At 52.4% G+C, this 17154-nt stretch overlaps 1 protein-coding gene across 2 annotated transcripts; it reads right to left on the bottom strand.

Annotated features, from left to right (window-relative positions):
• Positions 1–1554: 1554 nt before the first annotated feature.
• TBX3 (T-box transcription factor 3) lies at positions 1555–15277 on the bottom strand. Of its 2 annotated transcripts, XM_044244205.1 has the most exons (8): positions 13984–15277; positions 12097–12364; positions 11041–11100; positions 10620–10766; positions 8715–8791; positions 7491–7648; positions 5406–6079; positions 1555–3650 (listed from the first exon to the last, which is right to left on the bottom strand). In XM_044244205.1, exons 1-8 carry the CDS (start codon positions 14370–14372, stop codon positions 3189–3191), a joined length of 2235 nt encoding a protein of 744 aa, XP_044100140.1. In that variant the 5' UTR covers positions 14373–15277; the 3' UTR covers positions 1555–3188. The 2 variants fall into 2 exon arrangements, with proteins under 2 accessions (XP_044100140.1, XP_044100141.1); XM_044244206.1 differs by lacking the exon at positions 11041–11100.
• Between the last annotated feature and the right edge of the window lie 1877 nt (positions 15278–17154).

Raw genomic sequence — 17154 nt, 5'->3', positions numbered from 1 at the left:
TAAGATACACAGGAGATTAAGGGGCGGGGGACAAGGCTCGCCACACGTCTGAGCACTGTCCGAGAATTTGGGGGTGGGGGGGCAGATATGGGCTGAGAGAAAAGCCTTCCCTCCCTCTCCCGGGCCGAGGCTCTCTGCTTCTGCCCCCCTCCCCCAGAGGCAGAGCGCGCTGGGCCCACCCTGCCCCGGGCCACCTTTCAGGGGCGCAGGCTCCGCGCGGAACCCCTGGGCCCGGCCCGCCCCAGTGGGCCCGCGCCCCGCCGTTCTCCCGGCTCTCGGGGGACCTAGCGTCCCAAAGGTCCCCGGTTCCTGCAAGAACCCCACCCTCCAGCTCCGACCCTGGTTGGTTGCCCTCTCACCCCGGGGGACAGCCCTGGAGAGGGTGTGGGGCTCCCCATGTGCCTGGATGCAGAAGCAAGGGGCTCGGCCCCCCTCTCCAAAAGGTCCCGACCTCGATCCCCTTCCAAGTACAGGAATAGGGAGGGGAGGGGATCCTCCTCGCAGGCCATTCAAGAGGCCCGAAGGTGACAGGGACTTGGGGCCGGGCTGGCGGGCTCCAGGGAGGGGGGAAGGGAGGCAGCCGCCAGGCAGGCTCCGGCTGGGTCCTCACGTCACGGCCCCCAGGGCCAGAAAAGGCCGCGAGAACCTTCCCTTGCCCCCTCCCCCCGCACAAATACACCTCCGCCGGGGGTGGGGACGCTAGGAAACCAAAAGACGGTCTCGGCCGTGCTCTTCTTTATTGAATGTTTCAAAAATAAATTGAGCTTCAAAAGGCAACTGCCCAAACAGCCTGGAGGCTGGCTGGAGGGGAGGGCTGGAGGAGGGTGCCTTGTCCCTGGGAGGGGGTGTCAACTATACTTTTCCCTTGCGGGGAAAACTCGCCTCCTCTCTCGCGTGACACAGCTAAATCTGCGGAGCCGACCGCACTCCGCAGGCACGCCGGGGCGCCTAGGGTCAGCGGGGTCCAAGCCGCGACACGGGGACCTCGGGGGGCGCTCGGGCCCAGCCGTTTCTCCCACAACCCGGAGGGTCCCTGCCTTGCCAATCCGGGTCTGGCAGCGAAAAGATCTTTTTTTTTTTTTTTCTTTTTCTTTTTTTGCACACTGGTTCAAGATAGCTTTGCCTTGCGTTTCCCATACCGACGTGCGAAGGGAGAGCAAGCCCAAAACGACAATGTCCGGAGTCCTCGAAACTTATTCTTGGTGGGATTCGTGTGGGAACCACGGACTTAGGGGAGCAGAGCATTCTTTTTCCATTAGAACTTAAGTATCTGAAATTGCTGTTCTACCCAATTCTAATCAGCCCTCTTTCCGTCTCTCGTTTTGCTCCCTAATTTAAAGGAAAAGTAATTTCAGATTGAAGCGGCTCCCTTCGCCCCAGTAAGGGACTTTTGTTTTTAGCTTTGCCACTTGAGTGACAGCTCATTTGGGTTCCGTGGGGGCGGTCTTAATGACTTAAAGGCAAAGGAAAGGGGGAGAGAGGAAGCAAGCACGGAGAGAAAGACTCCTCTAACAGCAAAGTTTTCTCAAGAAAACACTTAACACGAGGCCCAGAGACATTTCAATAAAAATTTATTGAAATTTCAATGATGTTTTAAAGAGAGGAGAAGAAATACAGAAAACCAAAGAACTCATCCACAATTTTAACACAAAATATACCTTCATGAATTTTTGTCTTTAAACCATCTCTCAGCACCTGACTTGTGAACTGTGACTCTCTCTATAGGCACCAATTCAAAACACCACCAATACTGAAGACAGTAGTCAATCCCACTCCGTTTTGAAGAAATCAGACTAGCAAATACAAATACAAAAGAAAAATTAGAAAGTCAAACCACAGCCTCTGCACTCCCCACCCCCCCAAACCCACCCTTAAGCAATCTTGGGGTGTTGTCTTTTAAGGAATTTAAGGTGAGCTGGGATGTGGCATCACCTCCCCAGTTTGGGGTGACATAGGCACCTTCCACCACTCTTGGACATTAAAAAAAAAAAAAATACAGCTTTTTTTTTTTCTTTTCTTTTTTTTTTGCAGGCAACTCTTGAAAGTGTGTTGGTGTCGGTGCAGGAAAGTGTGTTTTCTGGTTTTAAAAGCGATCCTTTACCTTGAAATAAAATTGACGAAAGCAAAACAAGACGACAAAACCGGACAGCTGCGACCCTATTTACATAGAGCTATGTACAACGTCAATAAATTAAAGGTTTAATTTTCCGAGCATTCATATTCTACCTATTTACAAGAGTTATCAAATAATTACATAAATACTTTGTCTAATAGTCTCGCTTCTTCTTTATTATTTTTCTTAAAACCTTGTTATTGCATATACAGGAAAGAGAACGAACTGACAGAGGACATAAATCCTGCTACATAGCTTAGATAAAATATATTCATTTTTTGTGTTTTCCCCACCCCTTCCCTTTAAATCCTCCCCCTTGGGGTTGCAGAGAAGGGGGGAGGGGAGAAAGGTGTGGGGTCATGTTTTCTCTCTAAAAGCAAGCATTTCAAAATAAAACCCACAAATACATTACTGTGGAACATGCAAGGAGAGAGACCTATAGCGGCTCTTTAAACATCACAAGAATATTAAAAAGACACAGATTTCCTTAATAGAGACCAAACAAGGATGGCAATGACTTCCCTCCCCACACAATGTTGCTCAGTCATTTATTTAGAACTGATACGCAAGTCACTATAAAGTTTTTAATCTTCACAAACAGAATCATGTTTATGTATTCATTTGTCCCCAGTATATATAGATTTTTTAAATTTTTTGTTTCTACTTGACACGGTGAAGGAAAAAAATATATAAATCTGCACTGGGGGAGAAGCCTTTCAACACCTCCCCTCCTGGTGGGCCTGGCTACCTTTTGCTTCCTTCCCATAGCTCCCAGACCAGCCTGGCTGGAGGTGCTCTGGTCATAAAACGCTTTTGCTCCCACCCCAAACAGCTCCACGAAACAGACATTTCTGAGCCCCAGAATCTGAACCAGATCCCGGATATATAAACCACGCCAAGACGACAGGGCCTGTTTCTAGCACATTCTCTAGAGGGAGTCCGGCACCCCTTCCCAGGCAGGACTGCACAAAGAAGCGGCCAACCCCCTCGAGCGCCCGTGGTTTATTTTACATCCAACAAAGTGCACGGCAGACTGGACTGGACTGGAATGAAGAGATTTTTCTAGGGAGGGGTTTTACGGGGACCCGCTGCGGGACCTGTCCGGCTTGGCTTCCAAGCCGCTGACCAACCGCTGGATGTTCTGCAGTTCGCTGGTGGCCGCCTCCTTCTCGGGGCAGAGTTTGGGCGACAAGGACACAGAGCTGGAGGAGAGCGTGGAGGAGCGGCTGTTGAGTTCTGAGCCTGAGTCCACGGCCACCGAGGCCGGGCTGGCGGCCAGCGCGGCGGCTTTGCCGTCCAGGGGCCCCGCGGCCGCGGCCATGGACGGCAGGGCGGTGGCGAGCAGGCTGCTGCTGTCCGGGACCGGCATGGGGATGGAGTAGGGGCTGTAGCGCAGCCGCGGACGCATGGTGTTCAGGTTGAGAAAGGGGTGTCGGTGCACGGAGCTGGAGGCCGCGGCCGAAGACGCAGCCGCCGCGGCGGCCATGTACGTGTAGGGGTAAGGGAACAGGCTTCCGAAAGGCGACATGGCCAGGCCCTGCGGGGAAGGGTGGGGAGGAGGCAGGAGGAGAGAAACGCAGGCGGTGAGCAGGGGTTGCGCGACTGGGAGGAGCCAACCTCCTCCGTCCATCTACCCACCCCAAACCCACAAGCCCACCACCTCCACCCTGGGACCTCTGGCAAATCCTTGATCTCCTGCGCGGTAGTGGAGGTGGTGGTGGTGGGGGACACTCAAACTTCTTTCTCTAGGTCCACCAGACTCCCTAGGCCTCAGCGTTCTTGGGGAGGGGGGAATCCAGAGCAATACTAAATAGTTCATGCAGTGATTGGGACTTTGGATATTAAATGAGCTGAGGCCTGCAATGTGCTCCACGGGGCACCTGGCCAATAGAACTGCTAGAAATTCTCCCACTGGGGGGTCAGCTGTTCCACCTGTTAAATGGGGCAGCAGTCTAGTCCAGCCACAGCTAAGGTAGCTGACTGAAAACTGCCACGGGGCATACATTATGGGACATACATTTCTTTCATTTTTCCTCCCCCACCCCCAACACAGCCATCCCACTCTAATTCCAGAAGTTTCTCAAATGAGGAAAAAAAAAATCTAGAGATGATCCTTAAACTGAAGGAAATTGGGGGTTGAGGGTGCAAAAGGCATTTGCTCTAAAGACAAAAAATCACCCAGCCTGATACTGGTGTTTCAGATGGAGAAACTGAGGTGAGCCCCAGGGGAGCAGAAAGTCCCTCCCTCAGTGGCAGAAGCAGAATTTAAAATGTAGGCACCCCAGCCGGGCTGGGCTAGTTCTCTCTGGGGTACCATTAATACTTGTGTGCCCAGGCAGCCTCTCGCCCACCTGTCCGCTGCCCACTTAGGACAAGGTGACCAGGAGGGGCTCACAGACAGGAGAACAATGGGAAAAGGCCAGAAGCCAGCCAACCCTGTTCTCAGTTCCCTCGTCCCCCCCAAGAGGGGAGGACAACATTGCTTCTTGGCTCAGAGAAGGGAGACGAATGTACTCAGACAAAACAAAGGAAAGGACGTGCAGAAAACCCCACAGAACCTCGCTGCTGGGTTCAGAGCGTTTCCAGAGGCCCAGGACTTCTCCCCAGCTGCCCTGCACCCCAGCACAGCTGTCTGAACCACACAGAGGCTGCCAGGCCTGCCCCTATCCTGACATTTCCCATTAGGCACAAACTGTTAACCCTTTGGGGGACAGGAGACAAGGTTCCCACTGGCAGGAAAGGTTCAGGACTCAACTCCCACCCAAGGAAAGTCAGCTCCTCTCCCCAGGCCATGGTCTCCCCCTTGTCTGATTCCTGGTGGCTGGTTGGCTAGGAGCCATTTAAGAGATAAGAGACATTCCCACTTTGAAGCTAGAATCAGAGACCCTGAAAAAAGCCCTGGGGTAGAGTCTCTGCTCCAGCACTTACCAGCTGTGTGACTTTGGATAAGTTACCCAACATCTCTGGGCCTCCACCACCTCCTCTATTAAGTGAAGGTGACGGTAGGGCCACTGAAGTCAGAATAGACCAAATGTGACCTCAGTGTAGGTACAGCTTCACTATCATTACTACTACCCAGCTACTCTACCGTAAACAGTCCTGAACTTACGAAAGAATTTTTTTAAGCTTTTGGGGAAAGTGTGAGGTTATGCCGAGTCCATGAGGGAACTCTTGGCCTTAACAATTATTACTAGTACTACTATCATCGTTCTTCTTCAAAGCTCCTCACCGAGGGGCACTGGGTGAGGGTCCGGGAAACCATGGAGAGCGGGGGTAGTGCCCCCATTATTACCTGGGAGGCCAGGACATGCTGCTGGAGGTGGAAAGGCAGGGTGGCCGCCGACGCCCCCGACAGTCCCTGCGCCGCGGCGGAGGCCATGGCCGTGGAATCCAGGCCCGAGACGCCGGTGGAGGCCCCGGACACGGTGGCCAGCAGGGGCCCCATGCCCGCCGCCATGCTGGAGAAGGCGCCCCCCATGGCGAACTGGCCGGGGTGCAGGAAGAGCGGGTGCCCGTTGAAGAACTGTTGGCCGGCCAGGCCCGGGGCGAAGCCGAGGCCCGGCAGGGGGCCCTGGCCCAGGTGTGCGGCGGCCGCGTCCGTCTGCACCGTGAGCGGCGCAAAGGCCTCTTTGCCCGGCAGCGCGCGCGCCTCCTCGGCCTTGGACGTGGCCGCGCCCTCGCGGCCGGGGCTCCGGCGCTCCTCCGCGCCCAGGCCGCGGGTGCTGGACGAGATGGTGGCCGGGCTGTGGCGCGAGTCGGGCGACGCCTTGTCCAGCCGCCCGGCGTCCCGAGGCCGGCCGCCGGGCTCGGCGGCGAAGAGGTGCGCCTTGACCGCGGGGCTGCCCTTGTCGCGGCAAGGCTCCTCCGACGTGGTCGTGGAGATCTTGGCCGCGTCGCAGGCCTCCGGGCCGTGCTCCTCTTTGCTGTCGGCCTCGGCGTCGCTCTCACCCTCGCTGGGACACAGATCTACCAGAGGACGGGAACAAAAAGCCAAGCGGAAGGGCGTGAGCTCCAACAGGGGTCAGTGGGAACTCCAGCCCGGCCATTTACAAGCTGGGTGGTCCCCCGCACACCCCCTTAAGCTCTCTGTGCCTCAGTTTCCTCATCTGCAAAGTGGGAGTGATGATAGCTCCCAACTTTAGTGGGATGTATCAATAAATTAGCAATGAATGAGTTTAAAATATTTAGGTCCAACTGAACCCCTTCTCCCAATCGCTAGTGCATTTTACTATTTTTTACAATCATCCATTGAGCTCCTCCTGTGTCAAAGCTTCCCCGTCCACCCCCGTCTTTCCCCGACTCCACTGCATTTCCTTTTCTTAAAAATTAAACTCCTCCTAAAACTCACTTTGGGAACACCTAGTTACTATTCAGAGTCTTTGTTCAGTGAGTGACCAAGAATAATACCTTCCACAAATTTGTGAATTCTTTCAAAAGGATTTGTTTGAACCCTGCCATCTGAATTGGTAGTGGCAGAAATGAAAACCCTCCCCTCCCCCAACACACTCAGTGGAGCCTTCTGTGCGCCCCTGTCCCCGCAGACAGAGATGGGAGCAGCCTGCTCACTGCCCAGAGACAATCACAGATTTTCTTTTGCTGTCACCACACCCTCTGTGGGTGTCCTACCAGAAAAAAAAAAAAAAAAAGAAAAAAAAGAAAGAAAGAAAGAAAAAGGGATCCAATTTTATGTGTAAAGTTTAAAAGGATGGCAGTCATAATGGGCTTTCATTTTGATTAACTTAAAAACAGGTTTCCTTCCCTTGAGAAGGAGAGAAATAAATAGTGCTTGCTCTTTAAACACAGGAACTAACTGGGTGTTTGAACCATCTTGTCCCCTCCCACTCCCCCCCACCCCACTCAGATCCCTAGGGTTCTGATTGCTCTCCCAGTGCCCACTGCTGCTCTGGGGCTGGATGTTTTCTCAGCCACCCTCCTTGTTCCAGGTGGCACAGAGAATCCCTTGCCTCTCCCCCTACGTGCCCCCCAACACATTTTAATCTAGAGCTCAAAGATAGTAAAACGTCAGCAGTTGCTTGGTTGGAGACAGTGGAGGGACAGAGACCTAAGTGCTTGACACAAGTTTTCAAGGCTGGCTCCACAGAGAAGAAACATGCAGACACCCCACCCTCAGCCAAATCAAGGTTTAGGGGAAGAGGTTCTGAGCTCTCTCCCGTATACAATTTCCAGAGGGGGACATACCTGGCCACATTTTTGGAACTTTGGCTCTTGCTTAGAAGATTCTAGAAGCACCTGACATTTTTGAAGGGCCAGTTCCCTGGTGGGCGCCCTGCCCCCAACTCTCCCAGATACCCACCCCTCACTCCAGCACCTCCCCTCACAGACCTGGAGTGGAGAAACCAGAGGTGACCAGGCCTACCTTTGAGGTTCGAAGTCCCTACAGTGGAGACAGCTGGAGATGAGGACTGAGCGAAGCAGTTGAAGGCTGCCTGTTCGCTGGAGGACTCGTCTGAAGTGCCATTCTCCTTTTTGTGTCTGTCATCGAACACTCTCATGGACTGTAGGGTGAGCTGTTTTCTGTGGCAGAAGCCCACACCCGTTGTTACACACCAAAGGGACATCTAGACCCCTCCCCTTGTTTGCCTCACCCTCTCCAAAGACCTGGCCTGCACACGCGTGCCCGCGCACAAACACACACACACACACCCCTCACCCTGCCCACCACCCGTGGACAACACATCAAGTGTTCTGGGACACCTGCTTGCTCCAAGGCAGATGGGGAGGGGTGGGGGTTGGAGGAAGGCGCCTTTAGGACCAGAGGCTCATTAGGGAAAAGCCATGGGCTAGAGACAGGTGAATGGCAGGCCTTACAGAAGGAGGGGACCTGGGTGCCCAAACTGGTGAGCACCAGCAGCCTACACACTCCCGACTAGACTCCTTGCTAAGACTGGGAGGAAGTGGCTTCATTCGTGGTGCACTTTGTTTTACCAGCGCATTAATTAATCGTAACCGGAGTAAAAAAAAAAAATCCATTTAGATGTTAGAAATTCTTTTTACCATGCTCACCCCCACCCCACAAGGGGATAGGTTAGAGATCTAGACTGATTTACTGGATTTTAGAAATTCTTTGAAAGCTGGTGGGGGAGGGGAGAGCATCTTCCATACACTCTCCAGCTGTCTGCTTCATGCAAAATGATACATATACCCATGAAGGAGGGAGCCACAGACTTCTCAAGGGGCCTCAGTTCTGTCTGATGGTATTTGCAAGACAAGACTGCAAAAATTCCAAAGTATTTTGTGAATGGTTTAGTCCTTTTCTGGGACCTGCCTGGGATGAACCTCAATTAATTAGGAATTAACAGGCATCTCTATATAATTTGTTATCCCTGACACTTTTCTTTCCAGAGACAAAAATGGCGTGGCCTAGTTCATCTCCTTCAAGGTGACCTGTAGGAGGCAGGAAAAGTAGTGTCTTGAGGTCCACAGGCAGGGGGAAGGGTGGGAATAAATTATTTCCCACTCTCCCCTCCCCCCCAACTACTACAGATGTGCCTGCATCCCACTGCTAAAGGATGAGATCTGGGCCCCAGAAAAGTGATTCTCCAAATTATCTGAGAAAATAATACGGAGTGTTTCCACTCACCTTTTTTCTCTCCTGCCATTTCCAGTGTCCCGGAAACCTTTTGCAAAAGGGTTGTTGTCTATTTTTAGCTGGGTTATCTAGACAAGGAGACACAAGCAAGAAAGAGATATTGGCCTCATTTTCCAGAATGTGGTGTTGCCCCCCAACTCTTTCTACTAGAGATCTGACAGCCCGAAGAACTCACCCGGCTGTGCCAGGTTGAAGAAACAGAGAGGACATCACAGTTTGCCAGTCAGAGGGGACCAAGAGAAAAATCAAAACAACTGTACCAATGGCTTGCATCTCCCATAGGAAGCCAAACCAGGGATTCCAGACTGAAATTAGACTGTCTAGGAAATACCTCATTCTGTTCTGTAGCAGCCTTGAGAGCTTGCACTGAGAAACGGAAAGATTGTCAGAAGCTGTCCAAAGGACAACCTGTAGATCTTAAAATTGTGCTTTCATTTTTTTTTAACATAGCACAATTAATCATAAAATACGTATGGCATATTTCCTATCCCCCCACACACATCCCACACTCCAACTTTTTCTATGAATCTATACACATCCCACACTCCAACTTTTTCTATGAATCTAATTAAATGATTCATGGGGTTTTCACTACCCTTGTGCCAGAATGGGTTTGATTTTTTTGCTGGGTTTTGTGGGGAGGGGGGAGGGTTGAGGAATTACAATATTGACAATTACAAACGTCGAAGGACTGAATGACCACTGGAAACATTTGCTTTCATTTATCTGCTCTGCCACCACCATTAGGTTGGAGAAGGCCTCTGACTTCTCTGTCCGATCAGAAATGGTACATTTTATTATTACATTAACAACTTACATTCACAGGGTTCTGGGTCTAGAGGAAGCATGTATTTTGTTTGCATGCTGGGGCAAAATGCCATAGTATGTAATCTTTCGAAGCCCTTCCCTTTGAGGGGGGACAAAAAACACATGATATACACAGATTTCCCCAGAGGTGGGAAAAAGGCCCCTTGGATGGATTCTTGTTTCTTGGAATAAACTCCTGTATGTAAAAATGCTGGTGTCTCAGTCTCCGGATTAAGGAAACATACCTGAATATCCCCACAGGGCCAGCCAGAGGACCCACCCACGGTGACCCGGAGTTCAAGATACAAGGTGTTGTCAGATAACCAAGAGTCACTTTCTCTGTGTGTCTCTGTGCACATGCCCATGACCTTCAAACCACCATAACTTTATATACCAGGGGCTGCCTGCTGTTCCATTTGGGGGTACTCCTAATCCCGGGCCTGAGGCCCAAGGGAGGAAAAGCCTTCCAATGAAGTGATTTTGACTTTGGTCATCTCATCTCAAAAGCCTCAGACAACTCGATTAGCATGACCCCTGTGATCAGAGAAGGTTTTTCCAAACACACACACACACACCATAAAAAACACAGCAGCATAAAAGGTAATAAAAACCAGACCAGCTACTCGGGATTTCTGGCTAGGGGAGAAAAGCTGCTCTCCAATGGGATTCTCCTTCCCAGATCCCAAATGGCTTTTACCTTCAATTTTTAGAGGGGTTCCTTTAGAACCTGGAACCTGATATTTGATCCTTCCTCCTGGAGGAGAAGGGGCTGAGCCTCAAAACAAGAGATAGCCCCCACTGGGGGAGCGGATGTCAGCCCAGAGGAGCAAAGTTAGTCTGACCTCTTTTCGCTCCGTGTGGGATTCCTAGCTGGTCAAGTTTTTGTTTTGCTTTGTTCTGTTTCTTCCCTGCCTCTTGGGATGGCCCAGACCCCCTTTCCCCAAAAGCTCCATGGAAGAGCCAAATCACGGAAGAAAGACCTCGGAGGCCATCCCTAATCTTTCCTAACTTTCTCCACCTCACCCCGGAGCGGCCTTTTGGCGGGAGGGGAAAAATACCACCCTTAAAAAGAAAAGCGCCTTTGGTTACCTTATCGTTCTGGTATGCCGTCACAGCTATGAACTCGGTTTCGGGGAACAAGTAAGTCCGAAATGTACTATAAGGAAGTTTCAAGATGTCATTGGCTCTTACAATGTGGAATCGAGGCTGGTATTTGTGCATGGAATTCAATATTGTCTGCGGGGAGGAAAAAGGGAGGCAGGGACGAGGGGAGACATAAAAAAAAAAAAAAGGTGGTTTAGTGGGACCAACGGGACCTCAAGACCCCTGCCAGGCTGACGTCTACCCCACCGAAGGCTTAGGCCAAGCCCACCTCCTCGGAGCACCTCTTTGGGCACATTCCGCTCCACAGACATCCTCTTCTGGAGAATCCAAATTGCTCTTCAATTTCCAAAGGGTCCCCCCCACCCTCACCACCTAAGGTCCGTTCATACCTTGAACCCTAGCCTACCTGAGTACCAAAACTATAATTCCCCTGCCACGTTGCGTGATCACTTGGGAAGGCCAAAGTCTTAAAAGATAGAGAAAAACATGCATTTTAATTTACAAAATGATTCAGTCCTTTAAGCGCCCACTAATTGACGAGCCCAATCCACTTAAAGCCCTGAAAGGTTGAACTCTAGAGAGGGAATATTTATGCCTTAATCAAATCAAGGGCTTCAAAGGCAATCCTGGCCCGCTGAAGATACTTCCGTGCTATTCACTCTTCTGGGGCCTAATCTCTCTGCTGATTCCTCCCTTATCACTCAGCTTTATTTTACTGAAATGTTGGGGAGAGGTAGGGGGCTGGGGGCAAAAGGTGTTTTGACTTTTATAAGCAATTCTGGTCTCCTAAAAGTTTCTAAGGACTCTCCCACGGAATCGATTTCTATACACTCCCAATACACACAGACACGCACAGCAATTTTCATCCTGGAGAACTGAAGCCTCATTTCTAGTAAACCTGACTTCCACCTCAGGCCCATATACTTTTTTTTCACAAAAGAAAGAAATCTTCCCAAACACGCAGTCACCCCTTTAATAATTGTAGCCCTTGGTTTAAACTCCTTAACCTTAAAACTCCCGCGAGAAATAATATGGCTGGGTTCAAAACAGAAGTTTTCAGAGAGCTCAGAACCAATCCCTGGAGAACACGGAACTTTAAAATGGATTTTGTTATCTTAACAACTGGTTTTTAACTTCACTGTCAGCCATTTACCAAGATCTGGGACTGCCACACAATGTGAGCGGTCCGTGTTCTGGCCCTCGATTCTTTCTTTCTTTCTTTCTTTCTTTTTTTTTTTTTAAAGAACGCCAGGCCTTCCATTATCCGAAGAGAAACACTCGGGAATCCTCTCTCTGGCTGGCTGTTTCGGATAGGACAACTTTGCTATGCTTAGCAACAGAGAGCAGGGAAGAGGTCTGAGCAGAAACTGGTGATTTTTGCAAGGAGAGGGGAAGCACTGCCTTTGCTAGGGTGAAGAGGAAGGAAATTTTACTGACTAGAGCGGGAGCGGTGAAAACTTACAAATCCGTGTTTGTCCGAAATGTTGTTGGTGAGTTTCAGTTTGTGGAAAGTGACAACTTTGGACATCCACTGTTCCCCCGTAGCAGGGCTGTCTGGGTGAATGTACATTCTCTTTGGCATTTCAGGGTCAGCCTTACCCGCCACCATCCACCGAGAATTATGAAATTTATATCGACAGTCATCAGCAGCTATAATGTCCATCAACAAAATATATTTGGCCTTTTTATCCAACCCAGAACATCTTACTTTAAATGGAGGAAACATTCGCCTACAATTGGAGGGAAGAGAAAACAAGAGAAAAGGAAAAGAAATCACTCAGACTCTGGGGTCGGATTCCTTATTTACCCTAAAATGTTTAAATCAAACTTAAAAACTTTTCTATTGTGATTGACTGATGAGGCTTTGGTGTCAGAGGAGGGCTACTCAGTGCAGACTCGTATCCCTTCCACGGCCCAAGCATTACATATGCCCAGTTTCTCTATCCGGGAATGCCCCAAGGTTCAAAACAAGTGAATATTGCCCTACAATTCTCTGCAGTGTCTAATACTTTCTCCACAATTTTTTCCTCTTGTAGGACTTCACAGATGGCCCTCTTTGCAGAGAAATTCTTGCCTGTGCTCCTCGTGTCTATTTCTAAACAGCTTGGAGTAGCATTTTAGTAAAGTTGAGGTCAGTCAAGGCTAGAATTTTCCACCACTCCACTGATGAGAATATGCTAAACTTATCTAGGAAATATACCGCCACCCTCCCCTACGGAACAGGAATCCCGCCGCTGGCGAAATGAAAGCGGCCGTCAGTGAGTTCTCAAAACGAATTTTGTAGTGCAGGCTGGACTCCTGGGCCTGATAACTAATTCGCCTAGCACGCGGGCAAACCGCGTTTCTCCCATGGCTCAGATCAGCCCCAAACTGACTTTTACTTCCCAGGAGTGCTGGCCTTCTCGAGTCTCGACTGAAAAGGAAGCACTTCGATGTGAAACTGAGGAAATGTCTCCTGGGTTTGAGAAATTTTCTGCCAAACGCTGGCCTCCTTTTTAGCTAGGATAGACACTGAGAGCTCGAGACACAAAGAGAGGAATTTTGTTTTTATTCTTTTAATATTAAGCCTTCATATGGGCTTCAAGGCCATAAAAAAAGAATCGGTGATTTTAAGGGACAGGCAGGTTTCGGTCAGGCAAGGACCTTGTGAAAGTTGTATGAAATATGATTGATAGTAAGATTCACGCGTAAAAAACCAGCATGTGTGTTCTCCACTGGCTCTTTGAATCTGCGAACATAATCTTAATGATCCAAAATTGCCTCAACTCTCCCTCGGATTACAGACACGTGAAATCAGTGTGGACACACAAACCCAAATTTCTCTGTGACCCTTCCAGAGGCACACTCAGGTGCCCCTGCAGACCCAGAGGCTGGCTGGAGGGCAGAAAGGGCAAGTAGAGAGCTCGTGTCAGGTCTCCCACGACCACACTAAAGAAAAGGGTGTCCAGTTGTTCTCTCTGGGAACAAAATGAGACAAACCAAACAGAACATCAACAAAAATATAGGCATGGAAAGGTTTGCCACAGTGAATTTCCTGGAGTGGGGTGGTTTTCTTTCTTCCTGCAATCGTGTCTGTGCTCCCTTGAAGAGAGTCTATCCAGCCTGTTGGGAAATCCAGGACGCAGAGCCAGGTAGGAGAAACGACCCCCCTGCAGACGTCCAGGTAAGCCGAAATTTCCTGCCACAGAAACAGGGCCGGGGAATGTCTACACACAGTTCAGGAGACTTAAGTTTTTCTTTAAGCCCAAATTAACTGGCAAACCAACCGTGCTGGGAACAGATAAAGGGAAGAGGTGGGAAGGGGGGGGAAGTGCAATAGTTTGGGGGGGGGGCTCTGCCACTTGCTTACCTTCCCGACTTGGTAATGACCATCTCCGTGCCCCGCTTGTGGAACTGATCCCAAAGTTCTTTGGCCTCGAGGTGCACCTTGGGGTCATCCTCCACTTCTTCTTCGGGCTCCATGGTCTTCAGAGGCCTCAGATGCGCCTGGGGCCCCAGAGACGAGAAAGGGATGCCAGTCTCAGCCGCCCCCACCAATTGATCCATGATCGGCTTGGCCAGGGCTCCCGGCAGCGAGAGCGCCGCCGCGCCGTTGGGAGGCAGCGTCAGCGCGGGGAAGAAGGGCGGCTGGTGACCCAGCACCGCGCTCATGGCGAAGTCCGGCGCCCGGTGAGGTAGGAACGGATGGTAGGCCATGCTTGTCCCAGGAATGACCGGATCTCTCATGGAGAGGCTCATCCACTCCAGGCGGGGCGCTGGGCTCCAGCCGGGGACAGGTCCTCAGCTGCTGCTTGGTTTTGTTTTTGTTTTTTAACAGCAGCACATAGTTTGGAAAAAAAAAAAAAAGAAAGAAAGAAAGAAAAGAAAGAAGAAAGGGGGGATCACTATTCTAGCACCCTAGGGAAGAGGGAGGAAAGTGTCTTTTGGGGAGGGGGATGCCGCTTTCAAAGAGGGCAAGGCGAGAAGTCAGGAGACATAGTCGCTTGGGTGTCTGTCCTTGTGCCTTGCGTTTTTTAAAAAGCCGCTCCTGGAAGTCGGTTTCACGGGGCGAGGGGAGTGAGCAGGGTCTCACCCGCGCCCGAGCCCCGCGGCTTCGCCGAAAGAGACACCGCAGCCCCAGGTCCCGGAATGGCTCCCCAGCCCCCAGTTCTTTGTTGCAAATGCGAACCGCTCCGCTCGGAGACTTTTTACCTTGTCTTCTCCTTCTTCTTCCCCGCCCCCCTGTCTGTCTTCCTCTCCCTCTTTTCTCGCTGGAGGCGCCCGCAGTTGCGCTACACCCGGCTTCCCCAGCAAGCGAGAGAGCGGAAAAGTCTCTCGCCTTAGGAAAAAAAAAAAAAAAAAAAAAAGCCAACAACAACAACTCTCTGATTTAAGCTCTCTTCTACCAGCGCTATCAAAACTTGAACTGCAAACTGGCTTCCGTTCGCCCTCCTCCTCCTTCCTCTGCTCCGGAGCCTCCGGAGGGTGTCTGGGTTGCAATCCGAGTCCTGCCGTGCTCTCCTCCCGCGCCTGTCTTCCTTGTCCTAAAACGTGAGCGAAATCGCTTCCTAAATCTGCGTCCAGACGCGCAGGGCAGGGAGGATTTAGTGGGGGGAATGAAAGGGGGAGAGGGGGAGAGAGAGAGGGAGAGAGAGAGAGAGAGAAACAGAGTAGAGAGAGAGGGACGGAGTGGGAGAGGGAGCGCGAGCAGAGGGAGGGAGCGAGAGCGAGCGAGCGAGAGCTCCGCGCCACCCTCCTCCGCCTCTAGAATTCCCCGGGCGTCTGCTCGGCGGCTCTAGAAGGTCGGGCTCTGCTGTGGGCTGCGGGGAGCCGGAGGCCTCTTGATTGGCTCTTTGACGCTTTCGGACCAATTGTGTTGCTGCATAGGCGTGGTTTTCACAGGTCGAGTGCTGGGGGATAGAGCCGAGTTATAAAAAGAAGGTGTCGGAAACTGTAACGTCGCAGCGCCGCATCGGTACTACTGCCTGTCCTGTGAATATGTCAACATGATCAGAGGGAGGGCGGGGAGCCACAGGGGAGCGCGCGCAAAGTCGCCTCTAGGTGGCTTATCGAGAGATCGCTGCAGCCCCGGAGCTCGCTCGCCGGCGCTGGCTCAGCCCACGTCTGAAATGCCTCAGTCATCCAGCCTGGGATTGAGGGAGGAGGCAGGGCCCCGGGAGGAAGGGGGAGGAGAAGGGAGTGAGTGCGCGAGCAAGCGAGCGAGCGAGCCAGGCCAGGAAGGCGGAGAGCGCGCCGGGCGCCGGGCAGGGGCGCTCGCCTCTCGCGCGCAAGGCTCGCCTCTCCTCTCCGGGCCGGCACCGCCGTTTCTGCGTGCGGCTCACCCGCTCACGGCGGCCCCGGGAGAGCCAGGCCGGCGGCCGAGTCCCCCGCGAGCTGCCATTCCGCTGCCGGGCGCCACAAAAGGCGGCAGCGGCGGAGAGGCGAGCGCCGAGACTCCGGGCTTGCGTGCTCCCCAGCCCCACGTGGAGCCAAGCTCCGCCCGGCCGCCGCTGAAGGGCTCCCGAGCTCGGGTGGCTCTCGGCGCCGGGCTCCCAGCATCTGGGCTCGTGGGGTTCCGGGGCACAGGCGTGCTGGGGGGGCTCCCTCTTCCCCCGGCCCCACCCGAAACTCTGGGCGGAGACCCTAACACCCCGGCACTCCTGCACGCGGACTCGCGCCAGCACCCTGGGACCCAGCCACCCGCGGGAAAACACGTACACGCAAACACGTACACAGCCTGCGCCGCGGGCCCTGGCTGCGCTCCCCCCCCCCCCCGGGGAGGCGGACTCGGGGTTTTTTGGAATGGATTTACCAGCCCTTTTAGGTCTCTCTTCTATCTGAATCCGGGCTCCCCGGGAGTTCCACCTGAATGTGTGCTTGAGTGTAGAGCAGAGAATGGAGACCCGGACAGAAGGAGGGCAGCGAGCTACTGGGCTCTGGGCCTGCCCCCGCGGAGCCGCTGCCCTCACCTCCCAGGCCGCGGGCGAGCTGGTAGGAGGAGGTACGTCCTCTTTGTATCTTCTCCAGGCATCCCACTTATCTCTCCGGGCACCGGGGCACTTATCTCACCAGAAGTCGGGGGTGAATTTGTAAAACAAACCGTGATACGCCCCCACCCCAGAGGCGAGGTGACTGTTCCAGTTCAGGTAGGGTGGGGGGCGTCAGCGAGGGTGGAGGGGAGGGAGGTCACTCACGAATCAGACCTGTCGCGGAACGGATATCTGTTACCTCAGGCAGGTCCCTGTCTGGGTCAGAGGAGTCCCCAAACCCGCATTTCTCGGTTTTGGGGGGGGCAGTGAGTTGGGCCCTCCCTGCTTAGATGGAAGGAAATCTTGGGGAGAATATTCTTTTACCCTTCCTGAGTGGAGAGCTTCCTCGAGTGGAAAGGAAAGGAGGGCTGGTTTCGGGGCCTAGGGGGTTAAGAAAACCAAGGTTTGGGGTGTGTGTGTGTGTGTGTGTGCGCGTAGACAGCCAGTTCCGTCCTTTTTCAGTTTGCCTTGCGGACCCCCAAACCCTCAGCCCCCAGACTCCGAAGTGAGAG

Source organism: Neovison vison, chromosome 3, assembly GCF_020171115.1.
Source record: "Neovison vison isolate M4711 chromosome 3, ASM_NN_V1, whole genome shotgun sequence".
Lineage (NCBI taxonomy): Eukaryota > Metazoa > Chordata > Mammalia > Carnivora > Mustelidae > Neogale > Neogale vison.
The sequence above is the reverse complement of the archived record's forward strand: the minus strand, read 5'-3'. Positions and strand labels throughout refer to the sequence as shown.

What these genes read in the sequence shown, in the direction of transcription:
- TBX3 (XM_044244205.1), bottom strand. Translation starts at nt 14,372, where the DNA reads ATGAGCCTCTCCATGAGAGATCCGGTCATTCCTGGGACAAGCATGGCC. An exon ending in AGGGACTTCGAACCTCAAAG is followed by an intron (nt 6,080 to 7,490) that starts GTAGGCCTGGTC and finishes GTCCTCTGGTAG; the next exon opens with ATCTGTGTCCCAGCGAGGGT. An exon ending in AGCATGTCCTGGCCTCCCAG is followed by an intron (nt 3,651 to 5,405) that starts GTAATAATGGGG and finishes CCTTCCCCGCAG; the next exon opens with GGCCTGGCCATGTCGCCTTT.